This window comes from Phytophthora ramorum, assembly GCF_020800215.1.
Source record: "Phytophthora ramorum isolate Pr-102 chromosome Unknown Phyram_PR-102_s0004, whole genome shotgun sequence".
In the NCBI taxonomy this organism is placed as follows: Eukaryota; Oomycota; class Peronosporomycetes; order Peronosporales; family Peronosporaceae; genus Phytophthora; species Phytophthora ramorum.
This window is the reverse complement of record NW_027150650.1, coordinates 2,219,718-2,242,165: the sequence shown is the minus strand read 5'-3', so window position 1 is coordinate 2,242,165 and position 22,448 is coordinate 2,219,718. Positions and strand designations below refer to the sequence as shown.

At 53.4% G+C, this 22,448-nt stretch overlaps 8 protein-coding genes across 8 annotated transcripts; 3 read left to right on the top strand and 5 right to left on the bottom strand.

Annotated features, from left to right (window-relative positions):
- Positions 1–723: 723 nt before the first annotated feature.
- KRP23_5232 (uncharacterized protein) lies at positions 724–1,152 on the top strand (the record flags this gene model as incomplete). The annotated part of the gene is made up of 1 exon (XM_067890277.1): positions 724–1,152. One exon carries the CDS (start codon positions 724–726, stop codon positions 1,150–1,152), a length of 429 nt encoding a protein of 142 aa, XP_067746837.1.
- A 770-nt stretch (positions 1,153–1,922) lies between these two features.
- On the top strand, positions 1,923–2,711 carry KRP23_5231 (Oxidoreductase HTATIP2; the record flags this gene model as incomplete). Its single annotated transcript, XM_067890276.1, has 3 exons — positions 1,923–2,235; positions 2,287–2,534; positions 2,601–2,711. 3 exons carry the CDS (start codon positions 1,923–1,925, stop codon positions 2,709–2,711), a joined length of 672 nt encoding a protein of 223 aa, XP_067746836.1.
- A 177-nt stretch (positions 2,712–2,888) lies between these two features.
- On the bottom strand, positions 2,889–4,111 carry KRP23_5230 (D-amino-acid oxidase; the record flags this gene model as incomplete). Its single annotated transcript, XM_067890275.1, has 4 exons — positions 2,889–3,364; positions 3,439–3,551; positions 3,609–3,730; positions 3,794–4,111. The coding sequence occupies 4 exons, from the start codon at positions 4,109–4,111 to the stop codon at positions 2,889–2,891; spliced, it is 1,029 nt and encodes a 342-aa protein (XP_067746835.1).
- A 7,043-nt stretch (positions 4,112–11,154) lies between these two features.
- On the bottom strand, positions 11,155–13,484 carry KRP23_5229 (E3 ubiquitin-protein ligase MARCHF5; the record flags this gene model as incomplete). The annotated part of the gene is made up of 3 exons (XM_067890274.1): positions 11,155–11,973; positions 12,050–12,158; positions 12,232–13,484. 3 exons carry the CDS (start codon positions 13,482–13,484, stop codon positions 11,155–11,157), a joined length of 2,181 nt encoding a protein of 726 aa, XP_067746834.1.
- Positions 13,485–14,181: 697 nt separating this feature from the next.
- KRP23_5228 (Cilia- and flagella-associated protein 52) lies at positions 14,182–16,396 on the top strand (the record flags this gene model as incomplete). The annotated part of the gene is made up of 3 exons (XM_067890273.1): positions 14,182–14,480; positions 14,545–14,860; positions 14,930–16,396. The coding sequence occupies 3 exons, from the start codon at positions 14,182–14,184 to the stop codon at positions 16,394–16,396; spliced, it is 2,082 nt and encodes a 693-aa protein (XP_067746833.1).
- Positions 16,397–16,469: 73 nt separating this feature from the next.
- Positions 16,470–18,902, bottom strand: KRP23_5227 (Elongation factor G; the record flags this gene model as incomplete). The annotated part of the gene is made up of 1 exon (XM_067890272.1): positions 16,470–18,902. One exon carries the CDS (start codon positions 18,900–18,902, stop codon positions 16,470–16,472), a length of 2,433 nt encoding a protein of 810 aa, XP_067746832.1.
- A 227-nt stretch (positions 18,903–19,129) lies between these two features.
- Positions 19,130–19,816, bottom strand: KRP23_5226 (uncharacterized protein; the record flags this gene model as incomplete). Its single annotated transcript, XM_067890271.1, has 1 exon — positions 19,130–19,816. One exon carries the CDS (start codon positions 19,814–19,816, stop codon positions 19,130–19,132), a length of 687 nt encoding a protein of 228 aa, XP_067746831.1.
- A 491-nt stretch (positions 19,817–20,307) lies between these two features.
- Positions 20,308–21,444, bottom strand: KRP23_5225 (putative carboxypeptidase YocD; the record flags this gene model as incomplete). Its single annotated transcript, XM_067890270.1, has 1 exon — positions 20,308–21,444. One exon carries the CDS (start codon positions 21,442–21,444, stop codon positions 20,308–20,310), a length of 1,137 nt encoding a protein of 378 aa, XP_067746830.1.
- Positions 21,445–22,448: the final 1,004 nt, after the last annotated feature.

Here is a 22,448-nt window from a genome sequence, read left to right as displayed (position 1 = left end):
CTTATGTTTAAGAAGTCACGAGCGAGTGAGAGGGAAGCACTGTACATTCCAGATCTGAAGCGGTACACATATTACGCCTGTATTATGCTTAGGTGGTCATCTTAGATGTTCATCACACATCGAACTCTGGTTTGCGAAGAATGCCTCTAGCTTGTTACGAGCAAACGATATTGATATATAGAAAACCCCGAGGAGATAGTTGCGTGACGGATGAGAGTGTATTGTAGAAATAGAAGTGAACATGATGACTTGAGAATTCAGGCGAGCAACTCTCCACCAACCGAACTACATGTATATCTACAAGGTACAAGTACGATTTCAGCCATTTTAGTGTTAAAGTACACAATTGACTATGAATACAATATATTATAGTACAACAGATCTGTAAATTGTCTGAATATCAACTCAATTTCAAGCTTTGCAATCTCGAGATCAGAGCACGCGTTGATATAATTTAGAAGTGGGCGGACGATGCGTTGGTTTGCTGTGTAGGTGAGTCCTACCGGTAGTGAGATCGCGAGATTTACCGAAACAGACATTGTTTGACGACGATTCGTCACGTTTATTTGGGTGTATTACGGTGAGAGCTTCACACCGTAATACATGCGACTATATGTAGTGGTGCTTTTAGGCGAAGTCCATCGAAAGTCTCATTCGAAGGCGGTACCCCGGCACTCACAACCGATTCGACCACGAGCGTATTTCTTCAACCTGCCTAAAGCCATGCGAGCCTACCTTGTGTTGACCACCATCTTCATTCTTCTCGTAAACCCAAGTGCTGCAACAACCGTGGCTGAGTCGGCAACGAAGAAAACTTTCACGATCATGGGCCCCAATTCAAAAGAACTACTGGATGGCGTGTACTACCAGGAGGGCGGCAAGGAGTACCTGATCCTCTCCAAGGGCATCGACGATGAGAGCGATACTGCAGAAAACGACTCGGGCGACGATAACTCTGGCTCGGACGGCCAAGAGGAACGTGCTGTCAGTGCCGATGTCGCGGGAAAGCTCAAGAAGACGTTTTCGGGCAAGTACAACACGCCAATGAACAATTTTTTGTGGCGTTTCTTCCGAGCTTTGACTCCCAAGGAAAACAGGCCTACACTTCCGCGCAGAATCCGTCGCCCCATCAACCCTGGCAACGTTTCGTAGGAACCGCTAGTCTTACCTCGAGGGTGTCATCGATTTTATTCGAAAGACTTTGCTTGTAGCTGATAAATACAATCTCTCGAAGCTAGGAAATATGTTTTTATTTTCTAGGCATTAAACAGAACAGGCGCACTCAGACATTTTTGTCATTGATTCAGTTATCGCTTTTCCGACCCCGTGGCTCAAGCACGTCCTCCTCGAAAAACGCAAGGAACTGGAATCGAGTTTCTGAGAGTACGTGAAACCTTATTGGAAATGGTACGAATCGACAAGCTAATGTCCTCCATCACGAGTACTCCACATCCTTACAGCGAATTGGACAATTGGTTAAGCTTACATTGAAGGCAGTAGCATCAAGGTCGCCGGCTCGAGGGACTACCCACACATGAAACTCTCACACCTTCACCACACGCAGTTAAGATTTAAAAAAAAACTAAAGATGCATGTAGACACTGGCAATCATTCCGCAGTCCGGAGGTGTCTCTCAATAAGCGCACCTCGTCGTTTCAATATCCCGGTATTTCTGATCATAGATGAGAAATAAGCCTGTACAGATCTGCTTGCGTATATCTATTCCCTCCAAAATCGATTCAACGACAACTCTGCGCTTATTGAGAGGGGCCTCTGTATCTGTATGTGTGTACTTGACTTGATTTCAATATGAGCGTTTTGATTGCGCGCCCAAACGTCTCATGTCACACACCTCATCTCATTGAGCAAAAGTCATTTTCAAAGTCTCCATTGACCCGCAAGAGCTACCAACTCAAGCTTCCATGTCCTCGTACGTTGCGCTCGTGATCGGCTCCACAGGTGCTGTAGGCCGCGACCTCGTGGTTGAACTCGTGTCCTCCCCCAAGTGCGCCAAAGTCATCGCTCTGGCGCGCCGAGACGTGCCGGAATCGGCCTGGGGTGCCACATTCCCGTCGCTGGACGCCGCTGCCGCCAAGGACAAGCTGGAGGTGCGCCAGGTGGACTTCAACAGTCTCTCGGAGGCCGATATCAAGGCTTCCGACAAGGTGGACGCCGCCTTCTCCTGCCTAGGAACCACCCGCAAAGATGCCGGCTCGGCTGAGGCCTTCCGCAAAGGTAGTTGGGCTCTAGAAGTCACTGAAGTTGCGCTAACGAATTGTGTTGCAGTGGATCTCGAGTACGTGAGCAAGTTTGCTGAGCTGAGCAAGACAGCAGGAGTACCGTACATGGGGCTGCTGACGTCCCAGGGCGCCAACAAGGACAGCTGGTTCCTGTACCCGCAGACGAAGGGCGAGGTGGAGGACAAGGTGCAGCAACTTCAGTTCGGGCGCACCTCCATCTTCCGACCAGGGATGCTGCAGCGTGGGAACTTGCTGCGAGGCACCGAGAAGATGTTCGGCTGGATGATTCCTGGGGTGGGTGTTGCACTGGGGTAACAGTGGGGACAGTAAAAGCTGACACTTATGTATTTGTTGTTGTAGACGTACCAAATCTCGGTCAAGGCGGTGGCGAAGGGCATGGTCTCGGACTACGAGAGCGGTGCTGAGGGACTCAAGGAGTGGAGCCACGCCGACCTCAAGAAGTTCGAGTAGGTGGAAATGTTTTTATGAACACTGTTAGGTAAATTCTGGAGGTGAAACCTCCTGCGAGAAACTTTTACATTCGGATCTCGAGCTTCAGTGTGTTGGTGTCCGTTTCCACGCCGATCTGGAGAGATTTGACATCGTTTTGACAACTGCGAGGTCACCACAGGTTCCTAGGAAGAAGCCTTACAGCTTGCTGGAAGGACTTTCAGGAAAGCGCTGCTTAGCGAGAGCAACGACCTCCTGCGCACATCCCCAGTGGAGCGTGTGGCCCGATCCACTGTGGCCGTAGTTGTGGATCACCAGAGCTCCACACTTGGTTGGAGTCGGCTTCATTTCGAGACACACGCCTCCAGTGCGACCAGGACGAAGCCCCGCCATCTTGGCGATCACCTTGCTGTTGCGCACCTCAGGCCAGAGACGGCAGCAGCGTTCCCACACGCCATCGGCATCACGTTCGTCGCTCTCAGCGTTCCAGTTGTGCTCTTGCGCAGTTCCACCCAGAACGATATCTCCATTCGGACGCGGGATGATGTACGCGTGCTGCCCGTTCTTGTCAACTGAGACCTTCAGCTTGTCCAGCTTTGGGTTGTGCACGTTGATGATCTGGCCGCGGATCGGAAACATCGTCTCATCTCCAGCTAAGGCCTTCGCCGCCAAGCCTGTCGGAGCAAATCCACTCAAGTCATTAAACCACTCTGTTACTTGCCAAGCCAATGCGAAGGTGACCATTTACCGGAGCAGTTCACCAGCAGGTCGCAGTCTTCCTCGTCCAAGGACTGGACTCGACGCTGCTCGAACGTGCCTCCGAGCTTGGCGATCTCCTTGTGCAGCCACTGCATGAACGGCCTGCACCACATCCCTGTCAATGATCCACATCGCTTCTTCAAGTGTAACCAGACGTACTTGGGGTTGTAGATGAGAGGGTCAAAGGCGAAGCCGTGCGTGGCTCCAGTTGAAACCTCATTGGCCTCCTCCTCGCTCAAAAGGCGGAAGTTGTCGACGCAGTGAGCCCAATACGGATGGACCTATCCACACGTCAGCACAGTGAGCATTCTCATCGTAACCCTCCCATTTGCCGTCTTTCTCACCACTGGAGGAGCATCGACAGCAGACACATCGACGCCTGGAACCACGTGGATCCCCAACGTCTCCCCCTGTTGCTGACGCAGCGTCTTGAGCCACGCATACGTCACCTCGCACCATCTGCGAGGCCTAGCGGTGTCCACTCCATCGGGCAGGGCGAACGGCATCCAGAGACCGCCTGCCACGTGGGACGTGGTGGCCTCGAAGTTCTCAGCGACGATGCGGACGCTCGTAAAGCCGCTTTGTAGCAGAGCAAAGGCCGACGTGAGACCGATCACGCCACCGCCCACGACGAGCACTCGGCAGTCACGCGCAGTCTTCATCTCTCGAGTCTTGGCCGGCGTCTTTGGTTGTGCCGCCCCCGGGAGCTCGGCGGTATCAGATACCTAAAAAGTGTTACTCAGTGAGTACTACTCACTCACGTCGGTCGGGCAGGTTGACACATGTGGACGATGGTGGACGCTGAAGGACACCACGACACAGAAGGGTGCGCACGTTGCTGACGCAAGTCCAAGTGTGGGGCCCCCACACATCCAGACTGGGTGTTGGTCACTCTGGGAACTATCGAAGGCCGGATCAGCACTGGCGGAGCTGTTGACACCAGATTTTTGGCTGGATGACTGCCAGGCTTCGCCGATGAGACGACGTACGTGCTCTAGTCCCGAGCTTCTCACTCCTCAATTCGACTCCTGCAGCGCACAAGCTCTTCGAACCTCCGCAGCCATGAACAAGCTCCTTCTCGTCGTCACGTTCGCCCTGTTGCTCGTCGTCGCAGTGCACGCGATTCAGCTCGAAGCTCAACATACCGACACGGTCATTTCGGCTGAGGCCAAGTGCTGCTTGTGATGAGATGCCGCGCCACCCGAGCCTGCATCAACCAGAGCTCCACGTCTGTGTCGTGTCGTGCCACTGAACGTTCAAGTGCAGGAAGAAGAGTCTATCAAGAAAATAAAGTGTTCTATGGAGTTTGTGAGAAGGTCGAGTTACCCTGCCGCAGCCACGCGAAGTGGAAATTGTAGTCGTAGCCTGCACATTCCCAGAGTTGTAAGAGCGGACATGACACATTTGACTTCGAACATTTCAACGTTCCGTACCTTGGTGCTGCAGCGAGCTTTGCACGTTGTAATAGACCCAGAAGACCACTTTTGTCTGCACACTGCACCACTGCGTTTCCAGCACGAACGCGAGCTGGTGAATCGCCGAGAATCGCAGCTTGCACTGTAAAACTGAACACAGCAGGATCAAGGCGAGTAACTTGAGGGAGCAGTTAAACATGACGTTCTTGAGAGCTAGATAGAGCTCGTCCTTGGTCAAGTCGGCCAGCTGCGCGTAGTACATTCGGTTGGGTAGTTGGTACATGACCGCCATGTAGATTGCTATCCACCAAAAGTAAGAACTCGAGCTATAATATTAATGCAAACTAAAGCACTTACAGAATATGAGCGGGATGAAGACACCAACGTAGTTGATCAGGACGAGGAACTCGGTCAGATACAAAAGTCGTCGCACTTCCACCACGTACTGAAGCGACGTAGGTGCCAGCTCTTGCGAAGCGCGTTTGGACTTGTTCGCATGCTCTGGTGCAGGTTGGATGCGAGCTCCAAGCGGTGGCTGCATCTGAAGTGTACATCGGGCTTCATACTTAAAATCTCGATCTCCTACAGGATTCGTATTATCTGGTTTATGGGCTCTGGTTAGAGCCTTGTCATTGTCCTGGGCAAGAGGATGTGGGAGATTGTTCGCGGATCTTACGTGTATATTGCTCATTCGTTTTGTTCCTTGTTGTGCTGGATCGCCAAGTAACAACGTAGCCCGCTGCAAAGCATTCAGCTTTCGTCCGCCAACACTCGACTTCATGATTAAGTCATGCTCCTCGTCAAGTAGTTTCCCAGCTTGTTCCATTCGATACGTAGCATCATAAACATCTCGAAGAGACATTGCCAACTGCACCAAAAGCGCTGCTGTCACCATCAATGTAGTTCCGAACGACGGTGAGTTCTGCATGCAGTAGGAGATGAAAAGGGCGTTATAAATCTCGATGTTGAACGTGATGACCTCAGGCAGCTCGTCACTCAAGTGAACAACGGTCTTGACGTAGATATTTCTCATTATCAACTTGATAACTGGCAGTAGCATTGAGAACGCTGTTTGTCCGTTCGGGGATAGCGTTGTGAAGACGAAGTAGTAAGGAGGGTAAATAAAAACCATCAGCACTTGGCATATCCACAGTTTAATGACGTTGATCAGCCATGCCACGGCTCCTGGCGTCTCCCGAATCTTCTTGAGCCACTGAATCACCAGGAAAGACGCGATAAACGAAAGCCACGGAGGTGTCAGAAACAAAATCGAGAATGGTAATGGAAATCCAATAAACAGGGCGAGACCATACATCAGCCCCACGGTGAGCGCTGACACGATAGCTGTGTGAAATATTGCTCGTCCAAGAGGGTACGGGAGTATAGGCAAACTGTAGCGGAACTGCTCGATGGCGAGGAAAGTAATTACTAGGAACGTGTAGTATTCGCGTAGCCAGAAGAACTTGTTGGCTTTGCTACCTTCGGATGGATCCACAAGTGGCAGCGTATCGATTGCCACTGTAACCAACAAACACGGCAACGGAGTGAGTAAAATCACAACGAGAATGTGGAACCAGCTCGTCTCTCGTGTGTAGCGGGCAAGATCACTAACTCGTTCAGACGAGTAGCTTCCATTGAGCTCCACTTGAGTCGCTTCCCATGCCTCGATCAACCGTTGGTGCAAGGGCATCATGAAGAAGATTAGAAGAAAACACGAACACAGATAGAATAAAGTGCGTAGCAGATCAGAGCACTTTGATCGTCGTGAGTCAGGTTCTCATTCTAATCTTGGCAAGTGTGAGAACACTGAAAATAAACGTTGACCACCGTACCATTTTTATCAACGACTTTCATCAGATGAGATAATGTACTGAAAAGGGTTTATAAGTATACTTCAAAGCAGATTGTTTCAGTTGTGAGTGGATCTGCTCATCGAACAGAGAGACGTACATCTTGAACTAGTGTAAATACTTGGTCCTCGACCAGAGAAACACGAATTTCACTTCGATACGAATTCGTTCAGCGCCGCAGTCGCTGAAAACGAGTTTGGTGAAAGACAATCAACTTGCAAAGGAGGAATCCACGTTACTGCGTGATAGTACACCACGTATTCTTATCGTTTGTTTTACGGAGCTACTCATGGGTGTAGTTATCTCAAGTTACGGAAGGTCGAAGCTTTGGGTGAGTGGGAACTTTTACAGGCAACAACGCTCCTCCAGCGTGGTGTTCACCGCGCCACTTCCTTCGGTCGGATCGAAAGGAGCAAACTCAGGGACAGCTGAGGCCTTGCCTTCGACGGAGAGGGCGGTGCCGATGACCAGGAGCAGAGCAGCGAAGAAGACGAGCTTGGTCATGGTTGGTGGTGGTAGTGAGTTTGGCGAAGCAAGTTGGCGAATGACTTCGAGACTAAAGTAGCGTCGGGGCGAACAGATCGAGCTGTTTATTGCAGAGTGCTGGTGCAATCCTGTTCATCACTAACTTTGAATCTCGCACAAATCCGTAGTTATGCTTGTACTACCAGCGGTACCAGTCCTGTCAGCCTCAAGCGCATGGAGAGGCTGGTTGCCTCCTTGCAAGTTTTGGAAGACCGCTGATGGTGACTTACGAAGTGTTTGATTTACTTGTGGCAAGAATGATTCATCAGATCGGACAAGCATAACTTCGGATTTGTGCGAGATTCAAAGTTAGTGATGAACAGGATTGCACCAGCACTCTGCAATAAACAGCTCGATCTGTTCACCCCGACTACTTTAGTCTCGAAGTCATTCGCCAACTTGCTTCGCCAAACTCACTACCACCACCAACCATGACCAAGCTCGTCTTCTTCGCTGCTCTGCTCCTGGTCATCGGCACCGCCCTCTCCGTCGAAGGCAAGGCCTCAGCTGTCCCTGAGTTTGCTCCTTTCGATCCGACCGAAGGAAGTGGCGCGGTGAACACCACGCTGGAGGAGCGTTGTTGCCTGTAAAAGTTCCCACTCACCCAAAGCTTCGACCTTCCGTAACTTGAGATAACTACACCCATGAGTAGCTCCGTAAAACAAACGATAAGAATACGTGGTGTACTATCACGCAGTAACGTGGATTCCTCCTTTGCAAGTTGATTGTCTTTCACCAAACTCGTTTTCAGCGACTGCGGCGCTGAACGAATTCGTATCGAAGTGAAATTCGTGTTTCTCTGGTCGAGGGCCAAGTATTCGCACTAATACTGAATTTGGTTCCATTCGTCGGGTTGTCTTTCTGATAGCTCTATTTAAGAGCAGATTCATGTCCCCCAGTTGGGAGTCCCAACTGGTATAATCTACTTTAGAAGCCCACTTGTTGAAGATCGAGTAAATCATGCTCATTTTTTCATCGATCGTGCTTGGTATATTGCAGGATACGACCACGCGTTCATATTTCAATGCATTCTGCTTGCACCCACGTCTCCCAAGTAACAGAGACAGACTGGATTAATAGTAAAGCAGCATCGAGCCTGGATTGGATAGTTGCTGCTTCTTTTAGCTGATTTATCAATGCCGTGGAGGATAACAGTCTTACCGTTTGGTTCACGGAGCTCCTACAGGATGTAGTTGCATCAAGCTACGGTTGGTCGCAGCTTTGGGTGAGTGGGAACGCTTACAGGCAGCAACGCTCCTCCAACGTGGTGTTCAGAGCGGTACTTCCGTCCGTCGAATCGACCGGAGCAAACTCCAACGGGACGGAGATGGCGGTAGCGACAGCCAGGAGAAGAGCAGCGAAGAAGGCGAACTTGGCCATGGTTGGTGGTGGTGGTGAGCTTGGTGGAGTAAATTGATGAATGAGATGGAGGAATCAAGCAAAGCTGAAGAGCGCTCCATGCTAGTCGTGCTGTACTCGTGCAATCATAAGGAGGGTTTGATTGGACTAGTAGCGGTCTTTGGAATCCCTCCCAAAAGATGTGGTGGTAATTTTATGCAAAGGATTTCGACAGCTCTAGGTAAAAAGGGAACAACTCTTATCGTCTAGGTATTTGTGGAATTGCTCATCGATGAGGTGGGATCTTCGTTCAACCACCCAAACTTGAAAGTGTAGTCGAAACCTGGGTGGCAAAGTAGTGGTCAGTTGACCAAGAAAACGAATAAATGTTGTCATCGTACCGTGGTGTTGCAGCGACGCCTGTACGTTGTAGAAGACCCAGAAACAGATTTTGGTCTGCACACCTGGCCACTGCTTCTCCAAGACGAACGCTAGCTGGTGAATGGCCGAGAACCGAAGTCTGTGTTGCAGCAGCCAGCACAAAAGTACCAGTGCCACGAGCTTAAGAGAACAGTTAAACATGACGTTCTGCAGCGCACTGTAGAGCTCGTCCTTTGTCAATTCCGCCAGTTGGGCGTAGTACAGTCGGTTGGGTAGTGAGAACATGACAGCCATGTAAATCGCTATTCGGAAAAAGCCATAGCAACTCGTGAGGTTCGACGAGCAATCAGCAAATAGCACGATACTTACAGAAAACTAGCGGGATGAATACGCCTACGTAGTTAATCAGGACGAGAAACTCAGTCAGGTAGAGAAGTCTTCGAACCTCCAGAATATACTGCAGTGAGGTAGCTGTTACCGCCTTTGAGTCGCGAGGTTTCATAGCATTCTCGGGTGCTGGTTGAATTCGAGCTCCTCCATGAAGTCGCATCGTGGGTGGAGACTCAAAGTTGAAATCCTCATCCACCATCTTGCCATTCATTTCGCAAGTATCCGCTACTTTGTCGGGTGACTTGACCGAGGACCGTCTACGCGGGTTAGTGAGGGCCATCTTGATACCTTGGTCCTGAGGCGCATCTTGCTGGTCCAGTATCATGCTTTCTGCACGCTCCAAACAGGTTAAAACGTGCGCTCCGACACTTGACTTCGGTGTAGCATTGCGAGGCTCATTGTACACATCTTCATGGGCGAGTTGTCTGCCTATCTGCTCCATACGGCGGACAGCGTCGTTCACATCTCGAAGTGACATGGCCAACTGGATCAGTAAGGCAGCAGTGACCATCAGAGTTGTGCCGAAAGAGGGGGAATTCTGCATGCAGTACGACACGAACAACGCGTTGAAGACTTCCGAGTTGAACACGATGACTTCGGGCATCTCATCGCTTAAGTGAACCACCGTTAGAGTGAAAATATTCCGCATGATCAGCTTGATCACGGGTAACAGTGAGGCAAAGAACATTTGCCCCGTCTTGGAAAGCGTCGTGAAGACGTAGAAGTACGGTGGGTATGTGACCACAAGCAGTACTTCGCACAGCCAGACCTTGACCGTGTTGATCACCATCGTTCCCGTGCCAGGGTTCTGTTGAATCAGTCGGAGCCACTCGATGGCCATGGAGACCGTGATAATGACAACCCACGCTGGCATCGCGATAACGATCGAAAACGGCACTGGAAACCCGACCCAGAGCGCGTATCCGTACAGCACAGCGATTGTGAGCGCTGCGACCACGACGGTATTTCTTGCCACTCTCCAGTTTGGGTACGGGAGTGCGCGGACGCTGGTCCGGAACTGTTGGGCGCATAGGAAGCTCATGACCACGTAGCTGTAGTATTGTCGGACTTGGAACATCTTGTTGGCTTTAATGCCTTCGGATGGTTCTTCGAGCGGGAAAACGTCACTCAGCACCGTGATGAGGAGGCACGGCAGTGGGGTTACCAGCAGAACCATCATGATGTGAGGCCAACCCGTCTCACGCGTGTACTTTGCCAAGGCCAGCACTCGATCGGGGGAATAGGTGCCATGGAGCTCCACTTGCGTACGCTCCCACGCCTGTGCGAACCTCTGCTGCGGACTGGGCATTGCCAAGAGGTTCTGGTCAAAATGACCTGCTAATCAACTGACCGAGTGCTTGGAGTAGCTCGAGTTTGGGGCGTTGGGCAAGTGACACTAAGATTGGAAGGCGACAAGGACCTCGTGTCATGTTTGCGTGAATGCACGCTTCGAAACGTGATCAGTTGGGCAGTTTCAAAATGCTGTGGGAGCGCTCACTATAGGACGTTCATGCCAATGCTTACATGTTGTTACCTATTTTAGCTGTACAACTTCTTACCGACAAGCAGTAGGTTATACTTGAAGTACTACGTAGTTACAAGACAAAATCTGGAGCAAAATGAAAATGTGCACAGTCTTTGAGGTGGTTTACGTGCGGTGCTCTTGCCGATCCTTCTGTGGTTAAATATACGAGTAGGAGCACACGCCGCTGCGCAGCATCCAAAGACAAGGCGCCAGTCACCCCGCGACGTCGCCAGCCAACAGAGGCAATAGGGAGAGGAACGGCAATAACACCAACCCCATCGTTATTCCTGTTCCATCAAGCCTGCCGCAGAAGCTACGACAGGACTTGTCCCGCGTTCGGACAACGAGTCCATCATGTCGTAGAGTCCGCGCCGTTGAGTAGGCAACTCCTGGCGGGTCCGTGCTGGAGCATGGGTACTGGCGTCAACGACACCTTCGCCAGCCAGCTGAGACGTCAATGAGGGCGACGCATTCTCGGCGGCAACATCACGGAAACTCCTCGATGGTACAGGCAGCACCACCGGTTCTCGAACAGCCTGCGTCGTGAATGTGTCGGGCTCGTCCGCCTCTAGCTCGTCCAGAAACACAGAAGGCACATGAAACACATCCGCGTTGTTGTCTTCGTGCAGCATGACAGGAGCAATGTTTGATAGTGACCTCTGACGGAGTGGCCGAGCCGTCAGCGCGTTGGGCGGTGCACTCCGGTTGAAGCGCGAGCTCAACACATTAGGCGCTGTGTATGTCCGAGGTAGATGGCTTGCAAATGGTACAGCCACCAGCTCGGCACTTGGGTCATTGATGGCACTGTTGCCGCCCATATCAAAATCATTACCCGTCGCAACTGACCCCGGGCTTGAAAGGCGGTTCTCGGACCCTCGAGGGTTCCCATTGATACGCGGTGAAGATGCGCGGCCTCCGTCTTCGTTCTCTTCATCCCCCGACCCTGTTCCACCCCATTTCCATTTCTTCTTGGCCTTGAGTGTCAGGATGGTACGTCCGATCTTCACGTGCATTGTCTCATTCCAGTCCAGCTCCAAAGGCTTGCTCAAGAACAGCATGGTACCATTCGAGCTTGAGGCGTCATAGAGTAAAAAGTGGTTCTGATAACGCAAAGCAAATGTCAGAACCACAGAAACATTTGCATCATGTCCGAACACTGTAGGTTGGAACACTTACATCTTGAAATTTGATCTTGGCATGCAGCTGGGACACCGTGCGGTAGCGCAGAGTCATGTTGTTCGTGGTGGAGCGGCCAATGGTGAGGAATTGCTGGTTCCGCGGCATGCTACACATACAGACACAACATCATGAGCCACCCAGCGCAACAGATCCATCTTGAACCCCTCATCCACACTTACTTCGCGAAGCTCAGCTGGAACCGCGTGTTGGTGAGCGCCGTGGAGCGATTCCGCGTTTCGTGTTGCGTCACAACAGCAAAAGTGACATATGGCGGTGGCAACTTCTTGGCAAGCAACGACACCACGCGGCCATCTTCCAGACGCACACTCGTCAAGTACGTAGCCTTGCAAATGCTGCATACATCCAGTCCATCTGTGTTGGTGACGGCGCACACTTTCTGGTTCGGGTTCGTCCCTTCCGCATCCAAGTTGTTATTCCAGCGCTGGAGGCAGTCCAGATGCACGTATTTCGTGTCGCCCTTACAGTGGCACGGCGCTACGAGCGGGTTGTTGTCCGGGTCCTCGTCTCCGTCGTAACAAATGTAGCAGAACCTCTTGACAGCTGTGCCCGCCACACCCAAAGGTACATTATTGTGGCGCGTGTCGGTGCTGTCTTGTCCCTCGACGCTCGATCGTCTCCCCCCTTTCCTGTCCTTGTCCTCTTCCGATTCGCCTTCATCCGACGTGTCTCCTCCGACACGTACGTGGTCCTTGTCATCATTCTCTCCAGTGTCCTCCATGTCGGGATCTCGCTCTGTCGGGTGGAACGTCTGCTGCAGTGGCAGGCTCAGGTAGTTCTGCTTCAAGAATTCGTACTGGTCGTTAGTGAGCGCCTCCTCCGTCTCGTCGCTCGTGGTGCGATTCAGTTCACACACCACAAGCCCCACGGATCCGATCCTCAATAGATCCCCCAGTCTCAAGCTATGAGGAATAATAGGGTACTTCTTGCTACCCAGTACTCTACACACGCCTGTATGGCCCGAGAAGCGCTCAATGGACGAGCCGCACACGAACTTCCCCACGCCATTGTCGTATTTCAGGGCCATCGTCGTAGCGCGCGTGTCGTTGAGCACACACTCCTTCATCTGTGGGGGTGGACACGTCTCTTCTTCCTCTTGGGGACTGGGGAACTCGCGCATATGCAACGCCTGGAAGCTAGCGGCCAGGTCCGTCTCCAGAGCTGAGTGAAAGGGCGTCGGATCGACACTGGACGTGGCGTAGAGCGACTGCGACCCGCGTTGCGGACCGTGCAGCACGGCGCCGTCTTCGTCCACTGTGAACTCGAGTTTGGGCAGCGTGCGGCGACCGCGCGACGTCCCGAGACGCGCGCCAGACGCGTCGCTAGGTGCGCGCAGCTCCCCGGGCGCCGTGGTCTCGGCCTTGACCTCCACGCGGCGCACGCTCTTGAAGCCCATGTGTTTGGCGCGCAGCATGAGATGGTTCTCTACGCGCGCAGATAGCGTCGGCTGTGGATAGAGGACGAGACGCACACTTGGGTGACGGGAGAGAGCAGCGTCTCTGCTTCACGCACACGCCGGTACGAGCGCCTGAAGTGTCCTGGGAGACGAACTTTCACCCGCGCAACCGAGCACGTCCGGGGGCTTCTTCCTCGGCTTTCTGCTTCACGGCTGATCGTCGTTTGTTCTTTTGTGTGGATAGGCCGCGGACTATTTCTTTAGTGCGAGGTATTTTTCGCAGATTCATGCCCGATCTTGGTGATGAGTGATTCGCTAAAATACATTTTCAGCGTAATTGATTGGAGGTTAATAAGTGTACTTTGTGTAAAGGTTGTGTTTTGAGTCATGGGTACAAACTCGAAACGTTTGACCAGACGACCTGATTTGCGGGCGGGGCTGAACCGACGGTCAAGAGATCATTTTCGCAGAGCACTGGAAGCGCACTGTGATGGAATAGCTGATCGCATGTGACTGGATGCAGCGGGGAAGCTTCGGTGCAGTATTGCGATCATTGTTGCTGAGTCACCTCGTACTTCTGCACCGGCTTTCCTTAAAAGTCTACGTCCAAATTAGACCAACCACATGCATCATAAGTCGTTACCCCTGTCAGTCTCGATTCTCGATCTTGAAGCGACGCACCGCTCCAAATTGACATTCAGCCCACTGCCTCACTATGCAGCGCCAGACGCGAGGGATTGACCCGGAGCTGTTCGCGCCCAGTGCGTTGAGCTCAAGCAACGACCGATACGTGAAGACGCCGTCGGACCCGCGCAGTGGCATCAGCACTTCGTCCTCGTCGCAAGGCGGCGGCTACCGCAATGGCTACGACAACATATACGCCTCCGACAACAATGAGATGTATCAGAGCCGTCCTGGACTCTCGCTCGAGCTGGAGCATCTTAGCGGGTACACGGGCAAAGGCAAGAGCACGATCCACGCACATCCGACGGACCCGGACGGCTACATCACTTGGTACGGGAAGAGTGTGGATTTAGTGAATTGTGGCGACTAATTGCTGTGTTTGTGGTGCTGGCAGCATGGGGTCGGCGGTGGTGATTGGGAAAATACACGATTCGCAGAGCCAGGAGCTCCTGTGTGGACACGAGGAAGAGATCAACGTGCTGAGTATGTCGAGTACGGGAGCGTTCCTGGCTTCAGCGCAGGTACCTCCCCACTCTGGACGAACAGATCGAGGTGGCGCGTTTATCGTCATTTGGGATTTGGCGTCAGGGCGCGAGCGCTACCGTCTTGAAGGCTTCTTCCGTCCCGTGCTGCAGATGGCGTTCTCCCCTGACGACCACTTCCTGGCTGCGTCGTCCGAGGATTGCCGCGTCATTCTTTGGGATATGCGAGTAAGTTTACATTTTCCTGAGCTTATGGTGGTTGTTGCTGACGTGTAGTGTCTTGGTGTTGCATGGTAGACGTCCGAGGTCGTGCTGACCAAGGCCTTCCCCACGCCTGTTACGATCCTCAACTGGGGCAAGATGGATGAAAAGTGTCGACGGCCCAAGTATTCTCTCACCTTTGCACACTCGAGTCAACTGTTGTGTGGTGAGCTAGCCTACGACATTGCGGGTATGCAGTATCGCCTCGAGGTCTCCACCTTCTCAATGCCCAACGTAGGGATCACGCGCACCTACCTCTGTGCCGCCATCACCCAAACGCGGACGGATGTGCTGGCAGGCACTGCAGCTGGAGAGCTTGTGGTATTCAACACCGACGCCATGGTGTACCGCAACGCAGTTCCAGTCGTGAGGAACGGGGTTCATAGCGTTGCGGCATGCGGGGCTTCCGGTTATGTGTACGTGGGCGCTGGCGACGGCGTTCTCAAGAAACTCATGGGGCGTGACTCGGACTGGAACCTCGTGGGCCAGGTGCAACTTGTTGGTGGAATCACTAGCATATCGATAAGCCCTGGTGGAGCCCAACTGTTTGCTGGAACGTCTGCAGGGAAAATGTATCACATCGTAACCTCCACACTCGTGACTTCCGAGCTCGCGAGCAGCCACTTGGGCTCTGTTACGAGCTGCGCCTTTGGTGATTCATGTGACGAGTTTGCAACCATTTCTGTGGACGGCAGTATGCGCGTCTGGGACCTCTCGACGTACCGCCTCAAGTGCATGGCAACGGAGGCCGTTGCCGGACTGTGCATCACTATCACCAAGAACCCCAACGCAGCAACAAACTCGTCGCTAGTGATCTCCGGTTGGGGCGATGGCTGGCTACGCGCATATGATGCGTCCACTGCTCAACCGAAGTGGCACATAGCAACAGCACATCGGGGTGAGGTGACTGCTGTGGCTTGCAGCGCTCAGTACGTGGTGAGTGGTGCCAGCGACGGAGGTGTGAGCGTTTGGTCCTTCGCGACGCGCGAGTTGGTTCTCCAATTCCACGAACACAAGCGAGGAGTGACCGGAGTGCTCGTGGATATCAAGCTGCCGCATCGAGTGCACTCGTGCGGACTTGACAAGGCGCTCTTCATCTACGACCTGAAAGGAGCTCGCCGTATCGTGGCACAGCAAGTTCGCGAAGGTGCTTTCCACAGCATCACCCAAAGATTAGACAGCGAGACGGAGATCGTGACTGCGGGTGCCGACGGCAGGCTCCTCGTCTGGGATTGCGATGAGCCTGAGCCAGTCCAACACATTGTGGACCCCAGTCATCTCAAAGTTTCTTGTGCTCGCGTGTCCCCCTCCGGCCGGTTCCTGGCCACGTGCGGTGAAGATTGCGAGGTAAAGCTCTTTGATCTCGGTTCTTCTGAGCTACTGGCATCGGCTCGTGGTCATTCGAATACAGTCAATGCGCTCGCGTGGAGTCCAGATGAACGGCAACTCGTGTCTGTCGGCTCAGATTCCTGCATTTGCGTCTGGAACTTCTACCAAGAGTGAGAGGCGAGCACGCAGAAGTAAGAAGAACACGAGCTTGACCACAAAACTCTATTGGTGTCTCCCATTGCTTGCCTCACTCCTCTGATGTAGGCGTCTCGAACTGCTTTGGCGGCGATTTCCGAAGATTTCCAGTGAGGCGGTCACGAGTAGCCGGGTCCACCTCGACATAGCGTAGAAATTGGATACCGAAGGAGGCTTCGCCCTGCGTCTTCGAGCGCAGCAAGGTGGCGTAGCCCACCATATGTGCAAGTGGCACATGCGCGTGCACAATGGAGCGACCTTGGTTGACAATCGAGTCACCTCCTTCTCCGCCAGACGCAGAGCCCACTTCTTGGATATGAGCGCGTCTTTGAGAGCTCAAGTCGGCAAGAACGTCACCAACGCAGCGATCGGGAGAACGCACCTCCAGCTTCATCGTCGGCTCCAAGATGACAGGTTCGGCCTCCTTGAGAGCCTCCTTCAGCCCAAGTGCAGCAGCTGCACGGAACGAAGCAGCGCTCGAGTCGTTATCCCATTCACAATCAGCTTCGTCCACCGTCACCTTCACGTACGCAACACGGTTCGGCGTCAGGACGCCACGGCTCAGTCCAGCTCGCAGTCCTTCCTCAATCGCCAGTGCGAAGGCATGCGGCAACTTCTTCGCACCCTGGTTCTTCCAGTGCACCACATTGCTATTGCTTTCATCCTCCTCGCCATCGCCGGCTTGGTCTTCTTCTTGGTGCTCAAGCAGCGGGTCCACGTGGACAGTAAGCTTTGCAAAGTGGCGATCAGTGCCCAGCATAACATCGTGCGTGTACGGCAGCTCCACCGAGTTCGTGACGCTCTCCAAGTATGCCACACGCATCGCACCAACCGAGGGCTCGAGCTTGTACTCGCTGCGCAGACGCTCCTTGATAATATCCAAATGGAGTTCACCCATGCCAGACATGAGCGTTTGGCCAGTCTCATCGTCCACGGTCACCACAAAGCTCGGGTCCTCGCGCTGCAAGTTTTCCAGTGCATTGTCCAGATCTTTCTGCTTCGCTGACGACTCAGCCTCAATGGAGCACGTGAAGACAGGCTTGGGGATTTGGACACCAGGCAGCACAACCTGGTGGGCCGCATCCTTTGCACTTATAAGCGTGTCGCCCGTGAAGGTGTGCTTAAGACCCACAGCTGCGCCAATGTGACCAGCCGAGATGCTTTCCACGGCCTCCTGGTCGTCCGCAGACACGTGCATGAGCCTCGTCAGCCTTTCCTTCGTACCGCCACGAGAAGCGTTCAGCAGCTGAGTCTTGGCGTTTAGCACACCGGAATACACGCGGAAGAAAACCACCAGTCCACGCTGACGGTCGTGCTGAACCTTGAAAGCGAGCGCGCACAGCGGTTCGCTAGACGATGCCTTGAGTTGCACTACTTGGCTTTCTGCTCCGTGACTACGGCCACGGGGTTTCTTGCCACCGGCAACAGTGTGCGCTTCAAACGGAGACAAATCCAACGGCGACGGCAAATAGTCCACCACCGCGTCCAGCAGCGGCTGCACCCCCTTGTTCTTCAGCGCACTGCCACACAGCGTAACGACCGCTTGCGATGCCATGTCACGTTGAACCGTAATACGACGCAGCGCCGCCTTGAGCGTGTCATTATCGATCTCCTCTTCCATCAGGAACAGTTCTCCCAGCTCTTCGTCGAAATTCGACGCACGCTCAATCAGCGTCTGTCGTCCTTCAAGAGCTTGTGCGTACAACTCCGCCATCTTGCCACCTGCGGACGGCAACAACGGGAGCCGCTGGACGTGCTCGCCTTCCTTGTCCACCCACTTGACCAGCTGCAGGTCGACGAGATCCAGCAATCCTTCAAACGCCGCTTCTTCTCCGACAGGCAGCTGCACACACAGCGTCTGCACTCCGAACCTGGCTTCAATGGACTCACAGGCCCTCACAAAGCTCGCTCCCTCGCGGTCCAGTTTGTTCACAAAGGCGATGCGGGGCACTTTGTATCTGTCCGCCTGCTCCCAGACCGTCTCCGTCTGCGCCTCCACACCCGCGACACCGTCTAGCACCGCCACCGCTCCGTCCAGAACGCGAACAGCTCTCTCCACTTCAATAGTAAAATCCACGTGGCCCGGGGTGTCGATCAGATTGACGTGGTGGTCGCGCCACGGGAAGCTGATGGCCGCCGCGCCGATGGTGATGCCGCGCTCTCGCTCCTGGGGCATAAAGTCCATAGTAGCGTCGCCATCGTGCACCTCGCCCATCCTACGAATGGCCCCAGAGTAGAACAACATCCGTTCCGTCGTGGTAGTCTTGCCGGCGTCGATATGCGCCAAAATGCCGATGTTCCGGATATTCCCGACGCTCGCGGCGTCCTCCTGACCGGAATTCTGAGCGGTGATGGACGACGAAGAGCTCCATGGACGCGTCAGACGCTGGCGCAGTAGCGACGACCCGCAGAAGTGAATGGGGTGCCGTCGGGACGACGTGCACAGCGAGACACGCCGCGAACTAGAGCCCAGTTGACGCAGCATGTTAGTGTGTGGCTCAGAAAAGTCGCACTTATTGGTTGGAATGATTATGTATGTACGAAATGAATTTAAAATTTCAATTAAGAATCGAACTTGATTTTTATATGATGAGACGAGATTAGGCAATGATTGCCGTGCCGTACAATTATTGTCATGTTGAAGTGGTATGGCTCAGAGTGGGCGCAAAAGGTTGTATATGCAATGTGGTTGCATCTGCATTGGTGGGTCACTCACTGGTAGCGAGGTAACGTGTCCACGGGGGCAAAAGAGCACGAACCGGGTCGGAAGCTCTTGATGTGCGACGCCATTTGAGCTGTCGAGAGGCAGGGGCAGCACGTGACAGACACGCAGTCGTTGGAATTGGTGCCTGGGATCTGGAACTGGTGGCGGATCCGATTGCGTAGCACCCACAGAGCGGCGGCGAACGTCGCGTGGTTCAGCACTGCAACCGTCACAAACATGCCGTTGATGGCAGGACGAGGCTCCTCCACGCGGTGTGCGTGGAAGTAGTGAACGCTCACGTTGTGTCCGAGAACCGTAACGGAGACGAACTGCAGGACGGTGAACGCCACCATCGACAGCTCCAAAATGCACAGCAACGTGAAGAACAGCAGTGTTGTGTAGAACGGCACCACACCCAGACGATGAGTGATCTGAGCGAGCGAGACGCACGGACACAACGTGGCCATCAACGTGTTGGGCACGAGGTTGTCGAAGCAGGCGAAGAGGTCCGTCGTCCAGTATCCGGTCGCAATGCCGAGTGTGATATCGTCGTCGATGCGCTTGTAAGCGCTGGGGCCATCGCCCTCTGGCGTGCAGGGCACAACCGCTTGAGGACTCAACGTATCGTCCAGCTGGATGGCGTACGCAATGCGCGGCGTGTCTTGTGGAGTCGTGATAGTAAGGAGCTCCGACATGATGCTGGGAGGTGATCAATTGGGTGGATGCGAGGCAAAAAACAGAATGCTCATGAGTCTGCCGGGTCCGTTGCCTGGGTGGGTCGAAGATGACCAGAGACTGTGATGGTCGCGTTTCGTACCGTCCCAGTATCGATCTCATCCTAATGCTGCTGCATCATCTCATGAGAGGACGGACGTGAAGGTGAACCATTCCACGATCCGCTTGCCAAACCCGTTTCTATCCAGCGATTTGTGTGGGTTGCCGAGTCTTCTGGGCGGTGCTCGAACATCGACACGGCACAAATTTCGTTATGTGTCCGTTTCATCGAGTCGTCCTGCTGTTGGTTTCATTACGATGCTTCACCACAATCTCCTGCGTTATTCCCCCTCGCAGAGGTGTGCACGGAACGCCTAGTTGGGAAGTGTTCTCATGCGCAAGAACCACAGTCGCAAGATGAAGCTGCAGCTGGACACTCTTGTATATAAGCAATGCGGTGTGCTAGTTTGCCTTATACTCCATGAGTTCGCTTCCTCTCAGCGACACCACTCTCGAGAATTCTGAACGAGTTGGAGGACGCATCTAGAGCAGCTTGGCAACCGAGTGGGATAGTCGCGACCGGGTTGGTGTGACCGACGTCCACGCCGTAGAGAATCGGAAAACTTGTGTCGCGGGTGTGGTGCCGGATGAGCCTCTGCAGCTCCTCCACTTGTGCCTCCGAGTACGCAAATGCTCGGCCGACCACAAGGCCCCGAATCTTGCTGAAGGTGCCGTCCACGCGCAACCATCCCAGCGCAACATTGACGTCTGAAAGAGCCATTCCTTGGTCAAACTGCGGTCCTTCGGGCATCTCAATCAGTAGAATGGCGTCGCGTAGATCGGGCATGAACTCGGACCCTCGCACCTGAAGCAGAGTAGGCAGACAACCGCCAAGAATTCGACCCGTGGCACTCCCAGCTCGCAGCCACGTGTGACCGGGGTTTGGCTTCATGGCATCTTGGTGCGCGATGTCGGCACGTGTGAACCAATTCGCAGTCTTGTCGTCAGTCCATTCTGTAGACGGAGAAATCTCTCCAAGTGGCTCTGCAGGACACTGCACCGCCTTCCAGAAAGACGCCACCGTGTACGACATAGGACCAGGAAACTCGCCGAACTGGACGACAGCGGCAGGACCGTAGAAACTGCACAGCTTCGTCTTGCTGTAGAGCGCGAGATGCAGCGTCGTGATGTCCGAGAAGCCACAGAAGATTTTAGGGCATGCAGCGATCACCTCAAAGTCGAGATACTCGAGAACTTCGTGCGAAGTGAAGCCCCCGATGGTGCAGACGATCGCTGCCACCGTCGGGTCTCGGAACGCTTGCATCAGCTCGTCCGCTCGGGTTTCGGCATCCGCAGAGCTGTACGCGCTAGACACTGTGCGATCAACTGCAGCAACGACATCGTCACCTCTGCTCTGCTGGGTCGTAGCATTTTCTTGGGCCGTTCGAGTCACGGAAGGGTAGATCTTGACTCGGAAGCCATGTCGCTCGAGCTCGTCTCGAGCTTTGGTCAGTCGATGGGGCACCAGAGCGGCAAGACCTGACGCTGGCGCTACGAAGGCGATGGTGTCGCCTTTGACGAGGGCTGGAGCTCGGAGTAAAGGTGCCATCGATCGACTTGGTGCTCGCGAAGGACTTTAAAGTGTGGTAACGGTAGAGGAGTCCGTCACCTAAAGACCACAGTGCAAGTCTCAATTGTGCGGCCAGGACCTCATCTAAAGAACGTTCGTGGATTTACTCGACTACCACAAACAAAAGCGAGTACTTCAGGATCTGCACTAACGATTTGCTATACACTTCACAGCGTGCAGTCAGCAGGTTTCAACGTTAGCTGGAGGTGGCCAAAAACTGTTTAGTTCGTCTCTCATACGGTTAGATGTCACTATGTGCGGGCCAACCATAGTCAGAACTCTGCGATGATGACTTGAAGCGACTCGTTGAGCGGTGACAATCTGTGCTCGCGGCAAATACTCGACGGAACGGGTATTCGAAGTGGCCAAGTTCGGCGGTGACAGTTTTACTCGTGACGCCACTTCCGTGTTTGCTTGTTCCTGATGGTTTTGCCACTTGCTGTGGCGGCCAGCAGCATGTTTGTGGTGCTAATATCCATCTGCATCCACCAATTTCCTTCAGCACCCCCATTCTCTTGTTAGCGAGGACTCAAGGAGTGCAGTCTGGATATCGGCACTTTGTGTCGGCATTTTCTATTGATTCATACTTGATCTCGATTCCGATGGCTTTCGAATGGACGAAGAAACTCCTAAACACACGACTTGAAGCTCCATTTAGCCTGCACTGTTATTAATATTGTACACGGCTGGGGCAGCTATTCAAAGCAAGTTAAGTGCATTGCGAGCGGATGAGACCCACGTTAAGCAAGGTTGCTGAGTTGTGGGAGTCCACGCAAGTGGAGCTGCATGGGAGGTACTCAGCAGGGCGCGTGCTTGAACTAGCAACGTACGCCCGAGAAACGAGCTGGATTCGAGTCATTGCAGTTTTGTTGATCACTCCGTTGCCATGCCTCGTCGTGACGGTGGTCGCTGATATTTTCCCACTAGCAGACCCGTCCGAAGGTATCAACGCCAACTTCACGTTTATTATTCGCGAATACTAC